This window comes from Myotis nattereri (assembly GCF_964212035.1).
Source record: "Myotis nattereri genome assembly, chromosome: 15".
NCBI lineage: Eukaryota > Metazoa > Chordata > Mammalia > Chiroptera > Vespertilionidae > Myotis > Myotis nattereri.
Genome location: NC_138090.1, coordinates 50,165,819 through 50,187,723, shown reverse-complemented (window position 1 = coordinate 50,187,723; position 21,905 = coordinate 50,165,819). Strand labels below are relative to the sequence as shown.

The following is a 21,905-nucleotide window of genomic DNA, read 5'->3' as shown; positions in this document are numbered from 1 at the left end:
TCCTGGGGCTCTCAGTGGGCACCTCTGGGCTCCAACTTCACTTCTTCTTTGTGGATGATGATAGCCACTGGGGAGGGGGGCGGGGGAGATCATAAGAATGGAGAGAGTGAGATAAAAAAATGCTGGAATAGAACCCGGGAGATGGCAGTGCACAATGATGGGCACATGGGCACTGACACTTCCCTGGTCTTTAAGTCCTGAGTGCTCCATCGCTCGCCACCCAGGAAGCAGGAGCAGAAACTGAGGCCCAGACAGAGGAAGAGAACGGGCTCTATACGTCTACTTGCCTCTCAACCGTGAACATCTGCACCGCCCTCCCCTTTCTCCGGATGGATGGCATCTATTCCTCTCTCTTTCTCTCTCTTCCTAGCTCCATCTCATTCTCTCTCTTGCTCCCTCTATTTCATCCTTCCTCTCTCTCTCTCTCTCTCTCGCTCCCTCCCTCCCTCTGTCCTTCCCTCCATCTCCTTCTTGACCTCTCTCTCTCACTCCTTCTGTCTCATTCTTTCCCTCTCACTCTCTCATTCTCTCCCTCATTCCCTCTCATTCTCTCTCCTTCTGTCTCATACTCTTTCTCACTCTCTCTCATTCCTTCTACCACATCCTTTCTCTCTCTCATTCCCTCTGTCTCATTATTTCTCTCATTCCCTGTCTCATTCTCTCTCAATCCCTCTCTCTCTCATTCCCTCTCTCTCTATTCAGCCTCTCTCATTCTCTCTCTCATTCCCCTATCTCACCTATCTCTTCCTCATTCCATCTCATTCTTTCACTCTCATTCCCTCTGTGTCATTCTCTTTCATTCCCTCTCTCATTTTTCTCTCTCTAATTCACTTCATCTCATTCTTGTTCTGTCTCTCTCTCATTCACTGTATATCATTCTATCTCTCTCTCATTCCCTCTAATTCTCTCTATCTCTAGTTCTATCTCATTCTGTCTCTCTCATTCCATCACATCCTTTCGCTTTCTCTCATTCACTCAGTCTCATTCTTTTTTCTCTCTCTCTCATTTGCTCTACATCATTCTTTCTCTCTCTCATTCCCTCCATCTCCTTCTTGCTCTCTCTCTTACACACACTCCCTCTGTCTGATTTGTTCCCTCTCACTCTCTCATTATCTCGCTCATTCCCTCTCATTCCCTCTGTCATTCCCTTTATCATTCTTTCATTCCCTCTGTCCCATTCTCTTTCTTTCTCATTCCCTCTACCTCATCCTTTCTCTCTCTCATTCCCTCTACCTCATCCTTTCTCTCTCTCATTCCCTCCATCTGATCATTATTTCTCTCTCTATCATTACCTCTATCACATTCCCTCTATCTCATTTTCTCTCTCTCTTTCTCTCTCATTCCCTTTGTCTCTTTCCCTCTGTCTCATTCTCTCTCTCTCTCTCTCTCTCTCTCTCTCTCTCTCTCTCTCTCTCTCTCTCATATTCCCTCAGTCTCATTCTTTCTCTCTCTCTTTCTTTCTATCTCATTCTTTCCCTCTCATTCCCTTCGTCTCATTCTTTCTATCTCTCCTTCTGTCTCATTCTTTCTTTCTCTCTATCACCCTCTCTCTCATTCCATCTCATTCTCTCATTCCCTTTATCTCTTTCCCTCTGTCTCATTCCCTCTCTCAATTCCTCGCTCTCATTACCTGTCTCATTCTTTCCTTCTTTCTCTCTCTCATTCACTCTAATTCTTTCTCTCTCTCACTCTCTCTCTCTAATTCTACTCCTCATTCCCTCTCTCATTCCGTCTCATTCTCTTTCATTCCCCCTCTCATTCTATTACTCTCTCTCACTCACTATCATTCCCTCGCCCTCTCATTCCTCTTTCTAATTTTCTCTCATTCTTTCTCATTCCCTCTGTCTCATTCTTTCTCACTCTCTCATTCTACCTCTCATTCCATCCCTCATTCTCTCTCGCTATCTAATTCCCTTCATCTCATTCTTGTTCTATCTCTCTCTCATTCACTGTATATCATTCTATCTCTCTCTCTCAGTCGTTCTATCTCATTCTCTCTCTCATTCACTCTATCTCATTCTTCCTCTGTCGAATTCTCTCTCTCTAGCTCTATCTCATTCTTTCCCTCTCATTCCCTCAGTCTCATTCTTTCTATCTCTCATCTGTCTCATTCTTTCTTTCTCTCTCTCATCCTCTCACTCATTCTATCTCATTCTCTCATTCCCTTTATATCTTTCCCTCTCTCTCATTCCCTCTCTCAATCCCTTGCTCTCTCCTTCCTTCTTTCTCTCTCTCATTCCCTCTAATTCTCTCTCTCTCTCATGTTGCCTCTCATTCCCTCTCTCATCTATCGCTCTCTCACTCTCTCATTCTCTTGCTCTTTCATTCCCTCTCATTTCCTCTCGTTCTTTCATTCCCTCTGTCTCATTCTTTCTCACTCTCTCTCATTCCCTCTTTCATCCCCTCTCACTCTCTCATTCTCTTTCTCATTCCCTCTGTCTCATTCTCTCTCAGTCGCTCTCTCTCATTCCCTCTCATTCTCTCTCTCATTCCCTCTAATTCTCTCAAGCTCTATCTCATACTTTTGCTCTCACTCCCTCCATCTCATTCTTTTTTTCTCTCTCTCTCTCTCATTCCCTTTATCTCATTCCCTCTGTCTCATTCTTTCTCTCTCCCTCTCTCATTTGCTCTATCTCATTCTCTTTCTCTCATTCTCTCTCTCATTCCCCCATCTCATTATTTCTCTCTCTCTCTCTCTCTCTCTCTCTCTCTCTCTCTCTCTCTCTCTCTCCATTCCCTGTGTCTCCTCCTCACACAGCTGTCTCCCTGGAACACCAGTCCCACTGTCCTCTGCTCACACCTCCTTCATCACATCCTTCTTCTCATCCTCTCATCTCCTTGGGCCACTGCCCCCCCCATCTCAGTGTCTCCCTATTTTCTGTCTGCCCCCCATGCCCCCCCCCACAGCCTCTCTCCTCCCCACCTGGTCCTCACAGCTTCTTCCTCCCCCTCCTCCCCCGCTCCAGGCCCTGCACCAGGTTCACCCTCAGCCCGCCCTCCCCTGCTCGGTCGCTCCCCTCCCCCCTCCGGCCCTTCTCCCAGGTCCCTTCCTCTGTAGCCTCTCACACCTCCCAGCCTTCCTGCTGGACTCTGTCCGTCTGTCCCTCAGTCCCCCCCACACCACTCCTCCTCCCTCGCCTCCTTCTCCCACGTGGGGGCCTCCTCATCCACCCGTGGGTCCCTCTCCTCTGCCTCCTGCTGCTCACTGATGTTTCCTCCCCACTCGCAGGCCCTGTGTCCGTGTCCGTCAGTCTCAGCTCAGGGGAGCCAGGACGGGACGAGGGGGCGCGGGACGGGGACACGCCCCGGGCCTGGAGGCTGCCCACCTTCCCTTCCCTCTTCCCCGTCTGTCCTCTCCTCTCTCCCTGTCCCTCCTCCCCTATGTCTCTCCCTGTCTGTCTCCCTGTCTGTCTGTCTCTCCCCCTTCTGCTCCCTCCCTCCCACTCTATTCACCGCTTCCTTCTCTGCTGCACCTTCCTCTGTGCACAGTCTGTCCTCCCACTTGTCACTCTGTCCCTTGGTCACAAAAATGCCCACAGGGTGGCTGCCAGGTGTGGGCGGCAGCATCCGCCAGGCTGTGACTTGGGCAGACACACCCTCACCCCCCCTAACCCCCACCCCCCACCGTCCCGCTGCTCCCTGGCTCAGGCCACGTCCTCCCGCCTCTGGGTTTCCTCCCCGGCCTCCCCCATCCCTGTCCAGCCCGCAGCCTCCTCCCTCCACCCTGCCCTCCCCTAGACCTCCCCCGGCCTCTGGGTGTGGGTGAGGGGGGACCTCTGTTCCACCCTGTCCCTGCCTCCCCTTCTCTCAGCCGCGTCTCCACACCTGCTCCCGCCTACACAGGCTCCCTCCTCTCACCTCTTCCTCCTGCTGCTCCCCCCGCCTCTCCTCCTCCCGAGGCCTGGCCTCTCCTCACACCTCCCCTCCCTCCCGCCCTCCTCCCCCTCTCCTGTCCACCCCACTCCTCACTCCTCTGTCCCCTGCCTTTCTCTCTCCCCCACCTGCTCCTGCCTCTCCCCCCACATCCTCTCCCTTCTCTTTCCCGTCCTGCTTCCTGGCCTCTTCCTCTTGTTCTGCTCCTGCTCTCTCCCTCCTTCAGGGCCACGTGCCGCCACCCCCTCTCCCTCTCGTCAGCTCCCTGTCCTGCCCCCCCTCCCGGTCCTTTCCCGTTTCTCCTGCTCCTCATTCTCTCTTCTCCTCTCCCTCCTCTCTTCTCCTCTCCTCCCCTCTCCCCTGGCCCGAGCTCTCCCTCCTCCTCCCCGTCTCCCTTTTCTCCCACTTCTGCCTTCTCTCTCACCCCCCTTCCCTCCCTGCTCCCCTCCCTGCTCCCCCCTCCCCTCTCCTGAGCGCCCCATCTCCTCCTTCTCCCCTCGTCCTGTTCCCTGCACTTTCTCCCCATGTCTTCCCCCTCCCTTCTCTCTTCCATCTCTTTTCCTTCCTCCCTCCCTCTTCCTTTGAGTTCTCGCCTCTGAATCTCTCCTTTTCTCATCTCCCTTTCTCTGTCTTCTCCTTTCTCTCTTGTCTCCCCCTCTCCTTTCCATCTTATTCCTTTTTCTCCTCCATGAATCTGCCCCCCACCCCCCAGTCCAGGGGTTCTCCCCTTCCAGCAGCCTCCCTCCCTCCCTCCCTCTGTGCCTTGTCTTCACCCAGCCTCTGTCCAGGGCCCCCCCGCATCCCTGCCCCCACCCCTCTCCCACCCCAGGGCTCCCCTCTCACTCTGCGCCTCCCTCTCCTGCTCCCAAAGCGCTGAGGTTCCCAAGTTCTGAGCGGGAGGGGAGCCACCAGGGGTCCTCGCGGGCTTTGTGGAGGCGGCGGGGCGGCCAAGCCAGAGCCCCGGGGTGGGAGGACCCCTGTGACCCCCATTTTCTCTCCTCTCTGTCTGTCCCGGACGCTGGACACTGCCTGGAAGAACCGGACCTGTCCCAGGCCCAGGACGCAGCAAACGGAGAACAAGCTCAGAGACTGGGAGCAAGCTGCCTAAAGACACACAGCACGTGAGTGGCAGGGCCAGGGCTGGGCGGGCCCCCGGGGTGGCCGGGAATGGGCTCCCTCACTCTGCTGACCCCTGGACTCCTGGCTGAGCTCACCGAGAAGAGGGCTACTCCTTCCTGCTCCATCCTCCTGCCCAGCCCCCACCGCCTCCTCTCCCCAGGCCGCGGGGAGCAGAGCAGCAGCGGGGAGGACCTGGCCGGGCTCTCCCTGCAGAGGAGACAACAGGCGCCCAGTGTTCCCGGGACCGCATCTGCCGGGACCCAGGCTCCGTGGGAACCCGACCTTCCCCGAAGGACCAGACGCCAGCGCCCCCTGCTGGGCGCGTCTCTCCGGGAGGGGTGCCGCCGGGTCGGCTTGAGGCCAGCGACAGTCTCGGCGTGGAGTCCTCTGCCTCCACCTAGCGGCAGAGGGTGGAACTGCAACCCAGCTGTATTAGACATGGGACTGGTGCCAGCAAAAAGCAGGATGGGGAGGGGGCGCTAGTGGGGAAGGAGGGGGCAGGGAGGATTCCCAAAATTCTGTAACAATAAAACCCTTTTACTCCTAGTCAATACGTACCAGCTTCCTGTGCGTGTGCCAACGTAACCCTCTGGACTTCCAGTCATGCTGGGGGTAGATTCTCTCCTGTGTTGCCATGGAGATGCATACGGGACTGTATGGGAAACAAAGGAAGGTGGGATTTGGTGTACAGTTTGCTTGGAAGTCTCTAAGAATTGGGACAAACTGAGTGTGTTTCCTTTGTAATGACAGTTACAATCCTTACTGAATGGAAGTGGGTGCAAAGATGAATGACAGCTAAAGGGGCCCCAACAATTGGCCTCTGGTCCTCACCATGGAGTCCCATCTGAGAGATTTGCTTCCTGTACAATTGCTTCCAGAAGCCACAGGCTACAGTGCGCCATTTTGGGTAGTAAAGAGGCTTTTAAAAATACTAAAATTAGGCATAAAGTCTTTAAAAATATTTTCTTTAGTTTTATATTCTTGTGCTCTCCTGTGGTTTCAGCATTAGTTTATTTTATTTTCAAATATATTTTTATTTATTTTGGATAGAGGGCTAGAAACATCAATGATGAAAATCACTGATGGGAATGTGCCCTAACTGGGAATCGAACCATGACCTCCTCGTTCATAGGTCAACGTTCAACCACTGAGCCACACCAGCTGGGTCTTAGATATCTTTAAAAAGTTGTCAAACCCTATGCTAAGGACCCCCAAATGCCAATGCGAAGCTCTAGGCTGGGGAAGGGGTTCCCCGATGCCAGAGCGGGTGACGTTCTGTAGGGCGGAGAGGGGCCTCCAAGGGGTGAGGAAGGACACTGGGAAACGGGCAATCACTGAGTTACCTTGTAGGTGCCCCCCCCCACTCACATCAGAGGTCAGGAGGCTGGGGAGGCTGGGGTGGGTGTCCAGGAGGAAAAATGAGGGCTGAGCTCAGTGGAGAAAAGAAAAGAAGGGGCAGAGCAGAAAGGAGGGGCGCTGTGGGGAGGCGGAGAGGGCGAGAACTGTGCCCGCAGCCCCGCCTGGTGGCAGCTAAGCGACTCCAGGCCTCACAGGCCGAGCTGAGGGACGGGGACTGGTCCTGGGGGCACTGGGGGCACTGGGCAGCCACAGCTGTGAGCAGGAGGAGTGGGGTCCGCGCAGCGGGCAGAAAGCCCCCATGAGGGGGATGGACGGAGAGGGAATGATGGTGGTCAGGGGGAGGTGGGCTGATGGTCCAGGCGGGAAGGATGAGCCCAGGGCTGTGGTCACGGGGACACGGGTGAAGGGAGGAGGCAGAGAGGAACGGATGCAGGGAGCAGCGCTCCGGTCTGCGAGGCTGGTAGGTGGCGGCACCACTCGCTGGAACAAAGGCCCCCAGCAGCGCTGATGGGCGACGGTGGCACCGGCTTCCGCGGTGGTTCCTGAGGCACGTCCAGGGCAGCAGCTGTGGGGCTGGAGACCAGCAGGGTCTGGGAGGGAGGCGGGTTTGGGCATCACCCAGGAAGAGGTGCTGTTTGGAACCTCAGCGGGGCTGGGCGGGGACTGACGCCCCAGCAAGTCCCCACCCGGCAGTGCGGCCGCACCTACACGCAGGAGCAAAGCCACGAGGTGCCTGGGGATTCCCGCAGGAAACCCAAAGGGCCACTGATGGGCCCGAAGAAACCCGCGTGAGCCAGCCCACAAGTGAGGACCCACTTCATTTAGTTTTTAATATATTTTTATTGAGTTCAGAGAGGAAGGGAGAGAAACATCAGTGATGACAATCATTGATCGGCTGCCTCCTGCACGCCCCACACTGGGGACCACGCACGAACCCCGGGCATGTGCCCTGGCCAGGAATCGAACCATGACCTCCTGGTTCATAGGTCCACACGCAACCACTGAGCAACACGGCTGGGCTGAGGACGAACTTTACATCAGAGACGGAAACCTCTCCAACTGATGTCCAGTGGGGGAGGGGGAATGAAAGCAACACACTTTTGCAAAACTATTGATGCACACGATGGGTTGTCTATGGAGAATCCCTCAGGAACAGTTCCCCGGACGGCCCGGGGCGGGGGGGGGGGGGGGGGGGCGGGGGCAGTGTTGGCCGGGGAGAAGGCTCTTTGCTGTGGACCCTTCTGTACCTTCTGAGGTTCATGCTGTGCCCCCAGATACTCGCCAATAAACGGAGCCAGGAGCACGCGCTCCAGGGTCAGGCAAGAAGCGGAAGTTTAGTAAGGACCGAGCCCGGGGAGCCGGACAGCTCAGACAAGGACTAGAACATTCCACACCAGAACTGTGGCCACTTGAGAGCGATTGACAGGCTTAGAGGACAAGCGGGGAGATAAATACAGACTCAAACTGCAGTCCACTAAAAAATGACAAGCCCCGCCCTAACCGGTTTGGCTCAGTGGATAGAGCGTCGGCCTGCGGACTGAAGGGTCCCGGGTTCGATTCCGGTCACGGGCATGTACCTTGGTTGTGGGCACATCCCCAGTAGGGAGTGTGCAGGAGGCAGCTGATCGATGTTTCTCTCTCATTGATGTTTCTAACTCTCTATCTCTCTCCCTTCTTCTCTGAGAAAAATCAATAAAATATATTAAAAAAAAAAAAAAAAAAAAAAAAAGACAAGCCCTGCCCAGTGCGGCTCGCTGGTCAGGCATCATCCCATGCAGAGAGGTTGCTAGTTCGACTCCCGGTCAGGGCACGTGCCCGGGTTGCAGGCTGGATCCCCAGTGTGCGGTGTGCAGGAGGCAGCCCATCAATGATTCTCTCATCATGGATGTTTCTATCTCTCCCTTCCTCTCTTAAACCAATAAAAAAATATATTAAAAAACCAAACTGCGCCGAAGCCGGTTTGGCTCAGTGGATAGAGCGTCGGCCTGCAGACTGAAAGGTCCCAGGTTCGATTCCGGTCAAGGGCATGTACCTTGGTTGCAGGCACATCCCCAGTGGGAGATGTGCAGGAGGCAGCTGATGGATGTTTCTCTCTCATCGATGTTTCTAACTCTCTATCTCTCTCCCTTCCTCTCTGTAAAAAATCAATAAAATATATTTAAAAAAAAAAAAAAAAAAACCAAACTGGTGAAATAGCCCCAGTGCTGACAGGTGTGTCACACAGACACTGAGGAAATGTGAGGGTGGGACCCTTGGGCCTCTCAGGCCACCTGTCGCCGCGCAGGGCAGGTGGCTGCCTGCGGAGGAAGAGGGGTCGAGGGAAGGGCCGCAGCTGGCCGTCCAAGGGCCTCAGAAAACAGGGGTCGGCAACACCAGGCGACTCCCAAGAGGACTTCAGACGTAAACGCCACTGAGCAAAGGCCAAGTTCCCAGACAATCCAGTGCCGCCTCGCTCTGCCTCATTCTGAGAGGCTGAGCCTGGGCGCCTGTCGGCGAGGCTGTGGGAGGGGACTGGAGGCAGCTCGGCGACATGGATCCGGCGGCAAAGGCCATCCGCCCAGCCTTCTGGTTCAGGGCTTTGTGTTTTTTTGTTAGTCCTCACCCAAGGATCATTTTCCCATCGATTTTTAGAGAATGGGAGGAAGGGGGTAAGAGAATCAATATGAGACACATTGACCAGCTGCCTCTGCATTCGCCCCGACCAGGGCCAGGATCAAACCTGCAACCCAGGTATGTGGCCCTTGACTGGGAATCAAACCCAAGACCCTTCAGGGCGCAGGCCAGTGCTCTAACTACTGAACACACCAGCTGGGGCGCAGGGTTTTATCTTAGTTACACCTGCATGTCCCTGGTTAGCTGAGCTCAGGGGCACTCTTTGGGGAGCACAGGGACCAGGCCTCTCTGGGCACCGGCCAGGAATTCTGCCCGAGTGAAGCCAGTGGCAGGCGCATGTGGAGTTGATTCTGTGACCAGCAGGGAGACCAACAGCGCCCCCACTTGCCTGTGCTCATCAATCTCCAGGAGGAAAATCAAGGGGTAAAAGTGAGGGGGGACACCTTCCCACCCCACGCCTCACGCCTCACGCCTCACCTGCTCATGAAAAGGCCTCTAAGCTGCCAGTGACCCCACTTCCAGTCACACGTCCCCAGGAAACAACACACACACAGGGGTGGCCACGAGCTCCCTGTGGGGCTGTTACAACCACAGGAAGTGGGAAGCGAGCGAGACAGTGAACACTGGGACCAGTTTAATCAGGACACACAGCGCGGAGGAGCGTCCTGCAGCCATGACAACAAGGAGGGCCATCTCCTGGGGTGTCCGCATAATTCACGTGAACACGGAGATTCAGCAATGCTACACACGTGCACACACGTGCACACACACGCACCAGGGGCCAGGTCCACAGTGCACTTGGCTGCTGGAAGTGGTAACTTTCAAACCTTCATGTATTTCAGTGTCTTCTCAATGGTTGTAACCAGGTAAGCTTTGGGGGGGGGGGGGGTACAGCAGAGGCCCAGCGTCCTCACCCGGAGCCCGGGGCCCAGGGAAGGCAGCCGGCGGCGGGAGTGACGGCCGGGCCTGCGCGCACGGAAGCCGTCTGCTCTGTGCTGACGTGGACACGGGGCCTGGCATCCTGGGCAGAAAAGGGGCAGCAGGCCCGAGGGCAGGGCCAGGGAGGAGCGGAGCCAGGCGCCCGGCCTGCTGTGCCCTCAGGGTACAGGGACAGGCGTGTGGCCCAGGAGGTAGGGGCCATGGAGCCCAGCCGGAACCAGGGTGAGAACAAAGGCGCGGAGCTGGAGAGCTCCTGGTCTGCAGGGCTTGGGGTGCTGGGGGTGACGGGACACGGGGTCAGAGGGAAGCCTTGGGGCCACGGGGGCAGCAGGGCCAAGAACCCCACCGCCCTCCAGACAGGAACACGGGGCCCCAGGGGAGAGGCTCTGGGGGAGGGGCCAGCGAAGCCTTTTGGGATGAACAAGGCCCGGCTCTCTGGGCAGGAAGGAAGCCCCGCGCCCTCACCGGCCACTGCCCCCTCCGCCACCCCCACCCCCACCGCCCCCCTGGCCCCCGGCATCCGGTGCTCCCGACATCATGAGGAACAGGACGACAGGAATGATGTACATCCACTGTGGGCGGACAGGACGGGCAACGGACAGAGAGAGAGAGAGAGGAGGTGAGTGTGAGCAGCATCCCCAGGGCGCGGAAGGGGGGCTGGCGTGAGGGGAGGCCGCGTGAGGAGAGGGCCCAGGTCCCCTACGTCACTACGGGTCAGGTCGGGTCGGGAGGGCAGGGGGTGCACGGCGGGCAGAGGCGGGGGGCTGGGTCCTCACTCAGGCCTCCAGACTCAGGCCTCCTGCGGAGACGGTGCGGGCCCCGGGGCGGCCGGACGCAGGGCTGTGAGCAACACGGCCCCCCCCAGGATGAGGTGCCACTGAGGAGGGAGGGGCGCGGGTCAGGGCCAGTGGTGGCCGTGGGTCCTGCAGCCCTCGGGAGGGCAGCCAGGAAGGCAAGCTCTCGGCCTCTCTGGGCCTGTTTCCTCACAGTCCCAGGCTGGGCTATCCTCAGGCCCTGCGGGCACGGCGCCCACACGCAGGGCTCAGCATCCTCCCACCCGCAGCCCCGGCCGCACCCCTGGCGGGCCCACCCCCTCAGCCAGCACCCCCAGGTCCCGGGACCCTGAGCCTTGGGGCTTCTCTGGCAGCGCAGGCCTGGCCTCGGGCACCTGGCCCAGAGCACTGGCACCCAAATACTCCTGCCCAGAGCCGCCTGCTCCTGGACCTGGGGGACCCCACCAGCCACCCTGTTCCTCTGAAACCTGCCACCCCATCTCCAGCCTCACAGCCCCGGCCCCGGCCCGGCCCAGGCCGCGTCCTCTCCACTGGACTCTCGTCCCAGCTGCTCCTGGGGCTGCCCGCACCCCTTCTCCACCCGCCTCTGTTCTGACGCTGCCTCTACCCGGCTGCCCCACCCGGGGCCCGGCCGCACCACCAGCTCCGAGCCGGCCACGCCCTGGGCCTGGGCGCCTGGGCTCCAGCCCTCACGGCTCCGTCCAGGCCTAGGCTCAGCCCAGGGCCAGGAGGACACGCACGGAGGCCCGAGGCCGCACGAGGGGCCGGGAGGAGGAGGAGGAGGCGCAGGGCTTGTCAGAAGGGGGCAGGGCAGGCGGAACCCCACTCACATATTTGGCGAAAAAGGACTTCTGCTCCTGCGGGTTCTTGGCCTTCTGGGCCTGCTCCATCTCCAGGCGCTCGATGAAGGCCGCCGTCTCCGGGCTGCGGGGGTGGAGGAGGAGGAGGAGGAGGAGATGGGTGAGGGGCCGAGTCAGCCACCCCCAAGCCGGCGGGGCTGGGTACCCGTCCTGCCCTCACCCTGGGGCCGTGACCGGCGGCTGCAGCTGCACAGACGTGTTGAACAGCTCCAGGTCCACGTCCTCCACCTCCTGGCCCCGGCAGCCCCCGGGGTGTGTCACCACCGACAGGCCCACCACGTTGCCGGCCACATCCACATGCAGCGTCAGCTGATCCGAGAGGTGCGACTCCACCAGGGAGCACTGCGGGAGGAGGGGAGCAGGGGCCGCTGCCCAGGCCTGGCCGGCACTGGGTGCCCGCCCCAGCCTCCAGCCCAGCCCACGGCCCCTCCCACCGCCCCAGCCTCCGGCCCCGCCCACGGCCCCTCCCACCGCCCCAGCCTCCGGGCCCGCCCACCGCCCCCAGCCTCCGGGCCCGCCCACCGCCCCCAGCCTCCGGGCCCGCCCACCGCCCCCAGCCTCCGGGCCCGCCCACCGCCCCCAGCCTCCGGGCCCGCCCACCGCCCCCAGCCTCCGGCCCCGCCCACCGCCCCAGCCTCCGGCCCCTCCCACGGCCCCGCCCACCGCCCCAGCCTCCGGCCCCGCCCACGGCCCCAGCAGCACCTTCCAAGCTTCCATGGCCGCCTGCCCCTCGGGCACAAGCCCAGGCCACCGCCCTGCGCTGCCCCTCAGAGAACCCACCGCATGGACGCGGCTGGGAGGCCTCGAGGACAAGGCCAAGTCCTCCCCGTCCATAAACACCGGGGCCGAATGGTGGCAGCCGACCGGACGGGTGGGAAGAACAAGGACAGAGGCCAGTCCTCGTCCCTGACTCACCGCGGGGACGAAGGAGGAGACGTAGCCGCCAGCTTCTGGGCCGTCAGGGGCGCCAGGCCGCCTCGGAACCCGGACCCGGTACAGGCCGTTGAGAGCTGCCACATCCTGCAGGGCGGGCAGAGGCGGCGGTGAGGGGGACGATGCCAGGACCTGCCAAGCCTAGACAACCCCCCCATCCCCAATGTGGGGTGTGCAGGAGGCAGCCGATCAATGACTCTCTCATCATTGATGTTTCTCTCTCTCTCTCTCCCTCTCCCTTCCTCTCTGAAATCAATAAAAATATATTTTGTAAAAAAACTGGCGGAGGAGGGTGTGCTGGGCGGAGGGGCAGCATGGGCCAAGGCCCTGAGGCATGCGTGCCACACTCTAGGGCACAGGTGTCCCCCTGCCCGCCGGGCCCCAGTCCCCTCCTCACCCGGAGTCGGCCCCGCTCCTCCTCGTTGAGCTGCCGCTGCGACAGGGACAAGGTGCTGTCCTGCTGGTTCCAGAGTATGGAGCCGCGCTTCCGGAAGTGGGCGCTGTCATCTGTGGGAGCCTGGGCTCAGCGAGCACCCCCCGCAGCACCCCTCAACCCTTGCTCTGACCAGCTTCCCCAACCTGGGCCCCATTTTCCCACCTGCAGGTGAGGGACACCCCACCACATCCTCACAGAGCAAGGCAGACGCCCCAACCCCACAGCTCCTAAGCCCTCCTGCCTTGCCAGGCGACCCAGGGACATTCACATAACTGCTCTGAGCCTGTTTGCCCAGCTGCAAAATACAGGGCCCAAGAGTCCCTCCCCCCCCCCCCCAAACCCTCCCACCCCCCACCGGGCCATCACAATCAGCCTGGCTTCCTCAGGAAGACACCAGGGTCAGACCCAGGTCTAAGAGGCCCAGCTTCAGTGTTTATAACAAGTGCCCCCCAGAGTCTGGGGCCCCAGGCTGGATTATTATTATTATTTTTAATCAAAGTTTAAAACAAGCTGATGCTGCAAGAGGAAACTGTTATAAAAATGTACTGTGAGCAGAGCCAGGAAGGGAAGCCATCTGGGGGGGGGGGGGGCAATCGGGGGAGGAGCGTGGGGGTAGAGGGGGCGCGCGGGCAGCGTCAGCTAGAGATCAAGGCCTTTGTAAGCTGCAGGGGGCAGCACTTGGTGCGCCACCCGGCCCCGGCCTGGGTGTTACATGGGGAGCTGCTTCCCAGGCTGGATTAATAATTAATAATTAATTAATAACCCCTGGGCCACACTGACATCTGTGCTCTGGGGGCATCTGAGTCAAGGCTGTGTAGGCTGGGCATGGCGTGTGGTGCCTCTCTGTGCCTCAGTTTCCTCTTCTGAAAAATGGGGCCATCCCTCACACCTACTCCCCTGAATGACTGTTGTGAGGATGCTGGAGTTGGTACACGCAGAGCATCCAACCACTAGTGCAGGGCGCAGGCAATGAGTCAGAGAAGCGCTCTCTGAGGTTATCACGGCTGCTGCATTGGATTTGCCTTATAGTTAAGGCATAGTTTCTATTCGAGTGCCCTCCCCACACACATCCACCCCCTCCCTCTCCCCCCTCCCCCCACCCTCCGTATCCCCCGTCCCCAGGGCAATGCAAACACCCTCTCAGGAGCAAGGCTGTTCGTGAAGGGAGGGTGTCTCACACTGCACAGCACCCAAACCAAGGTTCCCGACTTCACGGGGCGCTGGGGAAGCGTTCAGGCGAGGACACTGCCGGACTCACCGATCTCAAATGAGTGCTCCAGCAGCAGCCCCACGGTGCCACAGGCCTCGTCGCGACCTTCCACCCCGGCCTGCGGACAGAGGACCCCAAGTGAGGACCAACAGAGCCCTCGCCCTGACCCCGGGCAGACGGGCATCCTGGGAGAGGAGCCTTATTGTCACACTCATCTCCAAACACTGACGCTTGCTCACGGCTCCAACCGCCCATTTCATGAAAATCCAGGATCTGGACGGTCCCCAGACAACCAGAGTCTGCAAGCACGCTAACCTCGTTTCCAAGGCTACTTATCCGCGCCGGTCACTCACGCCCAGTATCATTAATGTGCCTGAGTTAAAAGGCACCTGCGCTTCCTTTCCAAGCTAATAATATCCAAGTAGCCTTAACTGCCCCCAAAAAGGAGGGATCCACGCCCTCCTTTTCTCCAAATCTCCCAATTTCTCCTAACTCTGCTGCATCCGCCACTCTCGCACCTGCGCAACCTCCCTTCCAGATTTTAATCCCAGATCAAGTCCCGCCCCCCTCATGCATATTCAGTCCACAAGACAGACAGACAGACAGACAGACAGACACACACACACACACACACCCACACACACACACCCCACACCCCCCCCCCCCTCCAAACTCGCGAGAGCCCTCCACCCCGCCTTTTTCATTTTAGCGGCCCGAGGTCTGATTCGCCAGCATTCCAGCCGGGCCACACCTCCTCATGCATATTCATGAAGGCAGGTTCCCAGGGTCTGAACGCGGGAAAGGAGAGGCAGTCTGGCCCCGACCGTCACCGCGCCGCGCATACGGGTGCCCAGGTCCCACCCGAGCCCCGCCCCTCCCGCTTCCTCCCAGTTGTGCGGCCCCTGCAGGTGCAGGGCTGCAAGCTCGCCTTCCACGGTGTTTTCACCTCTCTTCCCTCTCGGCCCTGTGCGGCCCCGTTCTCGCCTTCGCCGTCCTCAGAGTCCGAGGCTCCCGATTTCTGTCAGCCGCGCCTATGAGTACTCACCCCCCGTGCAGCGGCCCCGGACCGGCAACCACTGCCCCGCGCGCGGCTGGGGGCTGCGGCCGCCATCAGCAAGAGCAGGAGCAGCCGAGTGGCCCTGGCGCCGGCCGCCGCCATTTTGGCCCCTTCCCACCAGCCCACGGGCCAGAGTGCGCCGGTTGCCGCGGAGCACTCTGGGAGGAACGGACCGCATCCCGCCCGCGTGCGCCTGCGCCGGCTCCTCGCGTCTGCGCACTAGTGCCCGCCCCCTACCGGGGCCTGACGTCTCTTGGCTGGCCCCGCCCCTAGGGTGACGGCACAATCACCGGCGTCTCCCGGTCCGCTGCGTTGTGACGTCACACTCCGTGGCCACGCCCTCCGTTTTCTTCCGCGGTTTTCTTCCTAGGATGAAGCAGAGACTAGAGCTCAGGACGGCCCTGGCCCTCGATGGAGCAGGTGTAGTGGGACCAGGTGGGTTGGATGGCAGGTGAGGGGTGGAGCCACGCCTCAGGGGCGGGGCCAGGTGAGGGATGGGGCCGGCGATTGGAGACCGACAGCCCGGTACCCCCAACGCTCAGCCTCCTGGAATAGACACCCCCGAACTGGACCCCCCTAGAACACACCCTCGTTTCAGCTTGTCCCACAGGCAGGCCTGGACGGCTCCAACGCCTCCTTCAGAGCGGGGAGTTCGACCAGCTGCGGGACTTCACCGTCTTTGAGAGCAATTTCGTGCAGGTGTGAAGCCCCAGGACCGCCTGAGCCCCCCCCCCCTCCTGACTTGGGGAACCCCAGCTCTCCCCGCTTCTGACAACTCCCCCATAACGTCCACCTCCTGGAATCCCTGACCGACCCCTTTCCCCAAACCTGCAGACCTTCAGCTTCTCTATGAAGCCTGGCCTTTGACTCCCTTGCGGTTTCCCTGACTTAACACCTGTATGATCTTTGACCTCAGGACATCTGACTCCCGTCTTGGTGTTTCATTCACTAGGTTCATGACCCTTACTTCTTCTTGACCTCTGATCCCTCCCCAATTCTGCACACACACCCCACCATCTATCCAGCTTCTAACCCTTGTCCCCCACCCCAGGTGACCCGGTTAGGAGAAGTTGCCAACAAGGTAACCATGGGGGTGGCAGCCTCCAGTCCGGCCCTGCAACTCCCAGACCTGTTGCTGCTGGCAGGCCCCGCCAAGGACGACGGACGCCTACAGCTCTTCAGGTGCCTGCCCCACCCCCAGCCCAGCCCAGACCTCCTTCCCCAGCTCAGGGCACCCTGGGCTCCCTGCAGCTCCTCCTCGTGCCCACATGACCTGAGGGCCAGGAACCTTGGATGGCCGCCCCCAGAAGAACCAGGACAGGGCCGTCCACAGGGGCCAGAAATCAGGGATAGTTAGCGACCAGGGGGAGCAGTCCTCAGCCACGGCCTGGCAGGGGTCAAGAGGATGACCTGCCGCTAGCGTCCACTGCATGCCAAGCACCCCCTGGGCCACTCATCTCTGACGTCATGCTTTTATACGGGGGGGGGGGGGGCCTTTAGCCCCATCCTCCAGAGAGAGAAACGGGGCCCAAGGAGGGGAGCCGCCGGCCCAGGGTCTCACAATGGGTCAGGGGTGGGATCGGAACCTCAGGCTCCTCACCATGGCGACCTGTGTCCCACTGCGCACTGCCCCTTCAGATCTCCGGGTTTTCATGGGAAACGTAATGCAGATTCGACTCCAAAGTATAAAAACACACAAGATATACCTTTCCCCCATCCGAGGCTCCTGCGTCCAACTCCAGCCGCAAATACCCAAACATGCCCATGGGTATTGTGTATTTAGAGAAGTGTTCTGCCAGTGGCTTTGATTTTTTTTTTAATATATTTTATTGATTTTTTACAGAGAGGAAGGGAGAGGGATAGAGAGTTAGAAACATCGATGAGAGAGAAACATTGACCAGCCGCCTCCTGCACACCCCCCACTGGGGATGTGCCCGCAACCAAGGTACATGCCCTTGACCGGAATCGAACCTGGGACCCTTCAGTCCGCAGGCCGATGCTCTATCCACCGAGCTAAACCGGTTTTGGCAACTTTGATTTAAAAAAAAAAAAATGTTTTATTTATTTTAGAGAGAGAGGAAGGGAGAGGGAGAGATAGAAACATCAATGATGAGAGAAACATGGATCGACTCCCTCCTGTGCACCCCCTACTGGGATCAAGCCCCAGACCTGGGCATGTGCCCTGACCCGGAATTAAACGGTGACGACCTGGTTTGTGGGTCGATGCTCAACCACTGAGCCACGCCGGATGGGCGGCTCTGACTTTTTTGTAATTCACTTGGCGGCAGAATCTGATTCTGACCTGAACTAAAGGTGTCTCACAGCCTTTAGTTATCCCTGTCTCTCAGTTTAAAACGTTCCACAGAGCGGTATCCAGGCGTCTTATGGTGGCCTGGCCTTTTCTACAACATTCCTTTTCTTTTCGGTGCTAATTGTATTCCACCCATTGATCTCCCTGCCCACTGAGCCGTGACCTGCTCAGGGTGGCACAGCGGGAAGGCTTTGACCCCCATAATCTCCTTTAGCACCCTCCCTGAAACCCCCCCTCCCCAAATAAACATACCATCCACGTCAAAGCATTGAGCTTGCTCTGCAAACTCAGCCTCAAGGCTCGCCCTGGCCCCTCCCTGCTGACCAGCTTACAGCCAGTTACTCTGGAACACTTCTTTTTTAAAAAAAATATATAATTTATTGATTTTTTACAGAGAGGAAGGGAGAGGGATAGAGAGTTAGAAACACCAGTCAGCTGCCTCCTGCACACCCCCAACCAAGGTACATGCCCTGGACCGGAATCGAACCCGGGACCCTTGAGTCCGCAGGCCGGCGCTCTATCCACTGAGCCAAACCGGTCAGGGCTCGCTGCACCACTTCTGATGGACATCTAGTGTGTGTTGGCCCTTTAACAGTTGCAGGCACATGCTAGAGGCCACTTTCCCTCCGCTCACTCCGTCAGCAGGATGTCAATACCCATTTCATATCCACGCGAGTGCAGCTACCAGGTCCCCTTGTGGACATACACGACTGAACAGACTCTGGGCCCTCGGGCACCACTCTATGGTTGTTGTTTTTTTTTGGGGGGGGGGGCATTCTTGCTGTTCTAGGGAACAGCCTTGAGCAAAAGGCCGCCCTCAGATGACCTGGGTTCAAGTCCTGGCTTCCCCTCTTTTCACTAGTTTTGGCCCAAGTTCCCTACCTGTCTGTGCCTCAGTTTCCTCATCTGGAACATGGGGATGAGGGGAGAGCCCCCATCCAGGGCTGCTGTGGGGGGGAGGGTAAACTGAATAAAAGTGCTTAGGACAGCGGTGCCTGGCACAGAGTAAGCTCTCTGTCAATGCCAATGGCTGTTCTTCCATCTTGAGAATATAATCAAAGATCGTCCCCCTCTGAGGTGGTGTCTGGTGTCTTGGGGTTACAGCCAGTGTGGCAGGCAGGGGACATCCATGTGCCCGGGTAGGAGGGCGTAAGACCAAGTCCTAGAGGTAGGCTTGCTGGGCCAGAGGGTGCCTCTGTGGCTTCCTCATGGTTATGATTGAGAATACAGATTCCGCTGTGTGACCTAGGCCAGCTTACCCACCCTCTCTGGATTGTTTCCTCTGCCTGGGACCTTGAATCAGGCTGGAGGCAGAGCAATTCATTTCTTCAAATACTCAACAAGTCTCCACGGTACTTCGTGTCACTTGGGGTGCTAGGGAAGCAGCAGTGACAAAATCAGCCCCAAATCTCTGCCCTCCAGCTCACCTTCTACTGGGCAGGCAGACGGAATAGATGGCAGTTTGTCCGACGGGATAAAAGGTCTGTGGATCCGAATGAGGGCCCAGAGAGGGGACCATGCGGAGGCCTGCAAGCCTGGACAGGGCTGCAAATAGGCCCAGGATTGCAAACAGACTTCCCTGAGAGAGATGAGGGGGCCAAGCCACGGGGGTGGCTGGAGGGAGACTTCAGGCAGAGGGAACCGCCTGTGCAAAGGTCCTGAGGCAGGACCGAGCCCAGCCGGTTAAGGAAACAGCGCGGAGGGCAGTGTGGCTGGAGCGGAGTGAGCCAGGGAGGTAGGCGGGAGGTGAGGGCAGAGAGGGGACAAAAGGGACAGACCGTGCAGGGCGTCCTGGCCAAGCTGAGGACTTGGCTTTTACTCTGAGCCACGGGAGGGACCTGGGCCAACTCAGGTGTCGACCGGTTCCCTCTGGCGACCGCGTGGGGGACAGACTGGGGCTGGGTGGCCCCCATGGAGGCGCTGGGGGTTGGAAGTGGCGGGATCGTGGATCATTGTAAGGGCAGGGCCATCAGGATTCTGGGGGGAGGGCAGGACTGGGTGAGGGTGTGAGAGGGAAAGTCAGAAGCACCTCCGGGTTCCTGGCCGAGCAAGTGGATGCAGTTAAAACCGGGAGGATGGAGAGGAGCGGGTTTGGGGTGGGGATGAGGTCAGAAATGTGGTGGCTGGGCATTTTCTGTGTCAGCTGCCGAGCCCACATCCAAATGGAACTGGATTTCAAGTAGGCGGGTGTCTATTCAACTCGGGGGTTTAGGAGAGAGGCCTGGCCAGCGGGAGGCACGCGGGTGCCTTGTGGGTGCCAGGAGGGGATGGAGAAGATTCAAGCGGCAGAGAGAGTGGAAAGGACTCGGGGAGAGAAGGGGGCGGCCAGGTGGGCAACCCCGACTCCGAGGGCGCCGGCTGGCGGCGGGGAGGGGGCGGCCGGGGAAGGCAGGACCTGAGGCGCCCCTTCCGCCCGCCAGGATGATCCCCTTGCAGTTCGTCCAGCTCTTCGTCCACGACAAGAGCCGCAGACAGCTCAAGGTCAAGTTGCAAAACGGCCGCACCTTCTACCTGCAGCTGCGGGGTCCGCCCAGGACCTGCGACTACGAGTTCTGCCAGTGGGTGCGGCTGCTCTACTGCCTGCGCTTCCACTCGGCCCAGAGTAGCCCCCAGGAGGATGGAGAGGAAGATGAAGAGGAGGAGGAGTATCTGACTGAAAGGGAGGCAGGGAGGGATGGGGCTTAGAGGAGGGCGGACGGTGGAGGGAGGGGTGGAAAATGGGCCTGGACCCCTGGGTCTGAGGGAGGAGGGGCCGGGGGCCTGGGCTCCTGGGTCCGAGGGAGGAGAGGCCGGGGGCCTGGACTCCTGGGTCCGAGGGAGGAGAGGCTGGGGGCCTGGACTCCTGGGTCCGAGGGAGGAGGGGCCGGGGGCCTGGGCTCCTGGGTCTGAGGGAGGAGGGGCCGGGGGCCTGGACCCCTGGGTCTGAGGGAGGAGGGGCTGGGGGCCTGGGCTCCTGGGTCTGAGAGAGGAGGGCTGGGGGCCTGGGCTCCTGGGTCTGAGGGAGGAGGGGCTGGGGGCCTGGACTCCTGGGTCTGAGGGAGGAGGGGCTGGGGGCCTGGGCTCCTGGGTCTGAGGGAGGAGGGGCTGGGGGCCTGGACCCCTGGGTCTGAGGGAGGAGGGGCTGGGGGCCTGGGCTCCTGGGTCTGAGGGAGGAGGGCTGGGGGCCTGGGCTCCTGGGTCTGAGGGAGGAGGGGCTGGGGGCCTGGACTCCTGGGTCTGAGGGAGGAGGGGCCAGGGGCCTGGGCTCCTGGGTCTGAGGGAGGAGGGGCTGGGGGCCTGGGCTCCTGGGTCTGAGGGAGGAGGGGCCAGGGGCCTGGGCTCCTGGGTCTGAGGGAGGAGGGGCTGGGGGCCCGGATGCCTGGGTCTGACCGTGGCAGTGACGGGGCTGGACTCCGGGTCCTGAGGGGGTGTGAGGTCCGTGATGAAGGGCAGCAGGGACTCAGCAGGGCGGTGTCATGGCCGTGGGGGGCCAGCTAAGGTGGCTGCAGTTCCCTAACTGGGCGTCTCCCCTTCCAGCTTCTCTCCGTAGGGGCATCTGGCGAGGGAATGCCCGGGCCTGAAGGGTGGAGCCAGCCAGGCCCGACACCCAGGTCCTGTGGGCCTGGGGAGGGGAGGTGTGCCCCTCCTTGAAGGTGGGGCCACTGGAGCCCGTGGGGCCCCTTCCTCTGGAGACTCTGCTCCCCGCCTCCCCAGTAAGTAAGTACAGGGTCCCCTCCCGCCCCCCCCCCCAAATGCAGCTACATCTGCAGCCGCGGCCTCTGAGACAGACTCTGTCCGCAGCTGCGAGGCAGGGGAGCCAGGCTGAACCCACAGGCCTCCTACTGCGGGGACCCCGAGTCCCCCAACACGCTCTGGCGTCCCCAGAGGACCAGAGATGGAACTTCCCCTCGTGGGGCCAGACAAATGGATGATTAAAGTGAATAAGGATCGGCCACTTCAGAACCAACAGCCCGGGCAGGAGCAGTCTGGCCGATGTCCCCCATTCACATGCTCAGCGCGGTCTCCCGCGCATCCTCGCACCGTGTCCGGCTCCTTGGGGGGCCGCCCCCCAGAGACCTAGCGCCCCATTTCCCCCGCGGCCCCCTCACCAGGGAGCCTTCCCCAGCCTGGCCTTGGGCACCTCCCCGACTCTTCCCGCAGCAGCTGCAGCCGGCCCGGTCCCCACCCATGGGAGCCCGTCTAAGAGGGCGTCTTGGGTCCGCACCCTGACGCTCCGTGGTTGCCATAGCAACGTGCTTGTCGCACTAAAGTGGTTATTTCTGGATGGCGGCCTCCGAGTGGTCTGTTTCATCAAGGGGATGTCTTAGGAGGGTGGCCACTGCGGCCTGGCTCTTCCCCCCCCCCTCCCCCGCCACCAGCCCCTGACCCGGGAGGAAGGCAGGGCTACAGATCAAGAAGGAC

General features: G+C 59.9%; 2 protein-coding genes across 3 annotated transcripts; one reads left to right on the top strand and one right to left on the bottom strand.

The window, feature by feature from the left end:
- Positions 1–7,171: 7,171 nt before the first annotated feature.
- EMC10 (ER membrane protein complex subunit 10) lies at positions 7,172–15,309 on the bottom strand. Of its 2 annotated transcripts, XM_081108302.1 has the most exons (8): positions 15,182–15,309; positions 14,185–14,254; positions 12,888–12,997; positions 12,473–12,577; positions 11,718–11,899; positions 11,528–11,621; positions 10,680–10,780; positions 10,417–10,475 (listed from the first exon to the last, which is right to left on the bottom strand). In XM_081108302.1, exons 1-7 carry the CDS (start codon positions 15,293–15,295, stop codon positions 10,694–10,696), a joined length of 762 nt encoding a protein of 253 aa, XP_080964428.1. In that variant the 5' UTR covers positions 15,296–15,309; the 3' UTR covers positions 10,417–10,475; positions 10,680–10,693. The 2 variants fall into 2 exon arrangements, with proteins under 2 accessions (XP_080964427.1, XP_080964428.1); XM_081108301.1 differs by lacking the exon at positions 10,680–10,780 and having other exon boundaries at positions 7,172–10,475.
- Positions 15,310–15,564: 255 nt separating this feature from the next.
- On the top strand, positions 15,565–20,189 carry GARIN5A (golgi associated RAB2 interactor 5A; the record flags this gene model as incomplete). Its single annotated transcript, XM_081107356.1, has 4 exons — positions 15,565–15,613; positions 15,792–15,892; positions 16,245–16,375; positions 19,925–20,189. The coding sequence occupies 4 exons, from the start codon at positions 15,565–15,567 to the stop codon at positions 20,187–20,189; spliced, it is 546 nt and encodes a 181-aa protein (XP_080963482.1).
- Positions 20,190–21,905: the final 1,716 nt, after the last annotated feature.

Coding starts and splice junctions, on each gene's coding strand:
- EMC10 (XM_081108301.1), bottom strand. CDS start 15,295: ATGGCGGCGGCCGGCGCCAGGGCCACTCGGCTGCTCCTGCTCTTGCTG. Junction 14,255..15,181: donor CCGGGGCCGCTGCACGGGGG/GTGAGTACTCAT, acceptor CTCTGTCCGCAG/GCCGGGGTGGAAGGTCGCGA. Junction 10,476..11,527: donor AGTCCTTTTTCGCCAAATAT/GTGAGTGGGGTT, acceptor GTCCGCCCACAG/TGGATGTACATCATTCCTGT.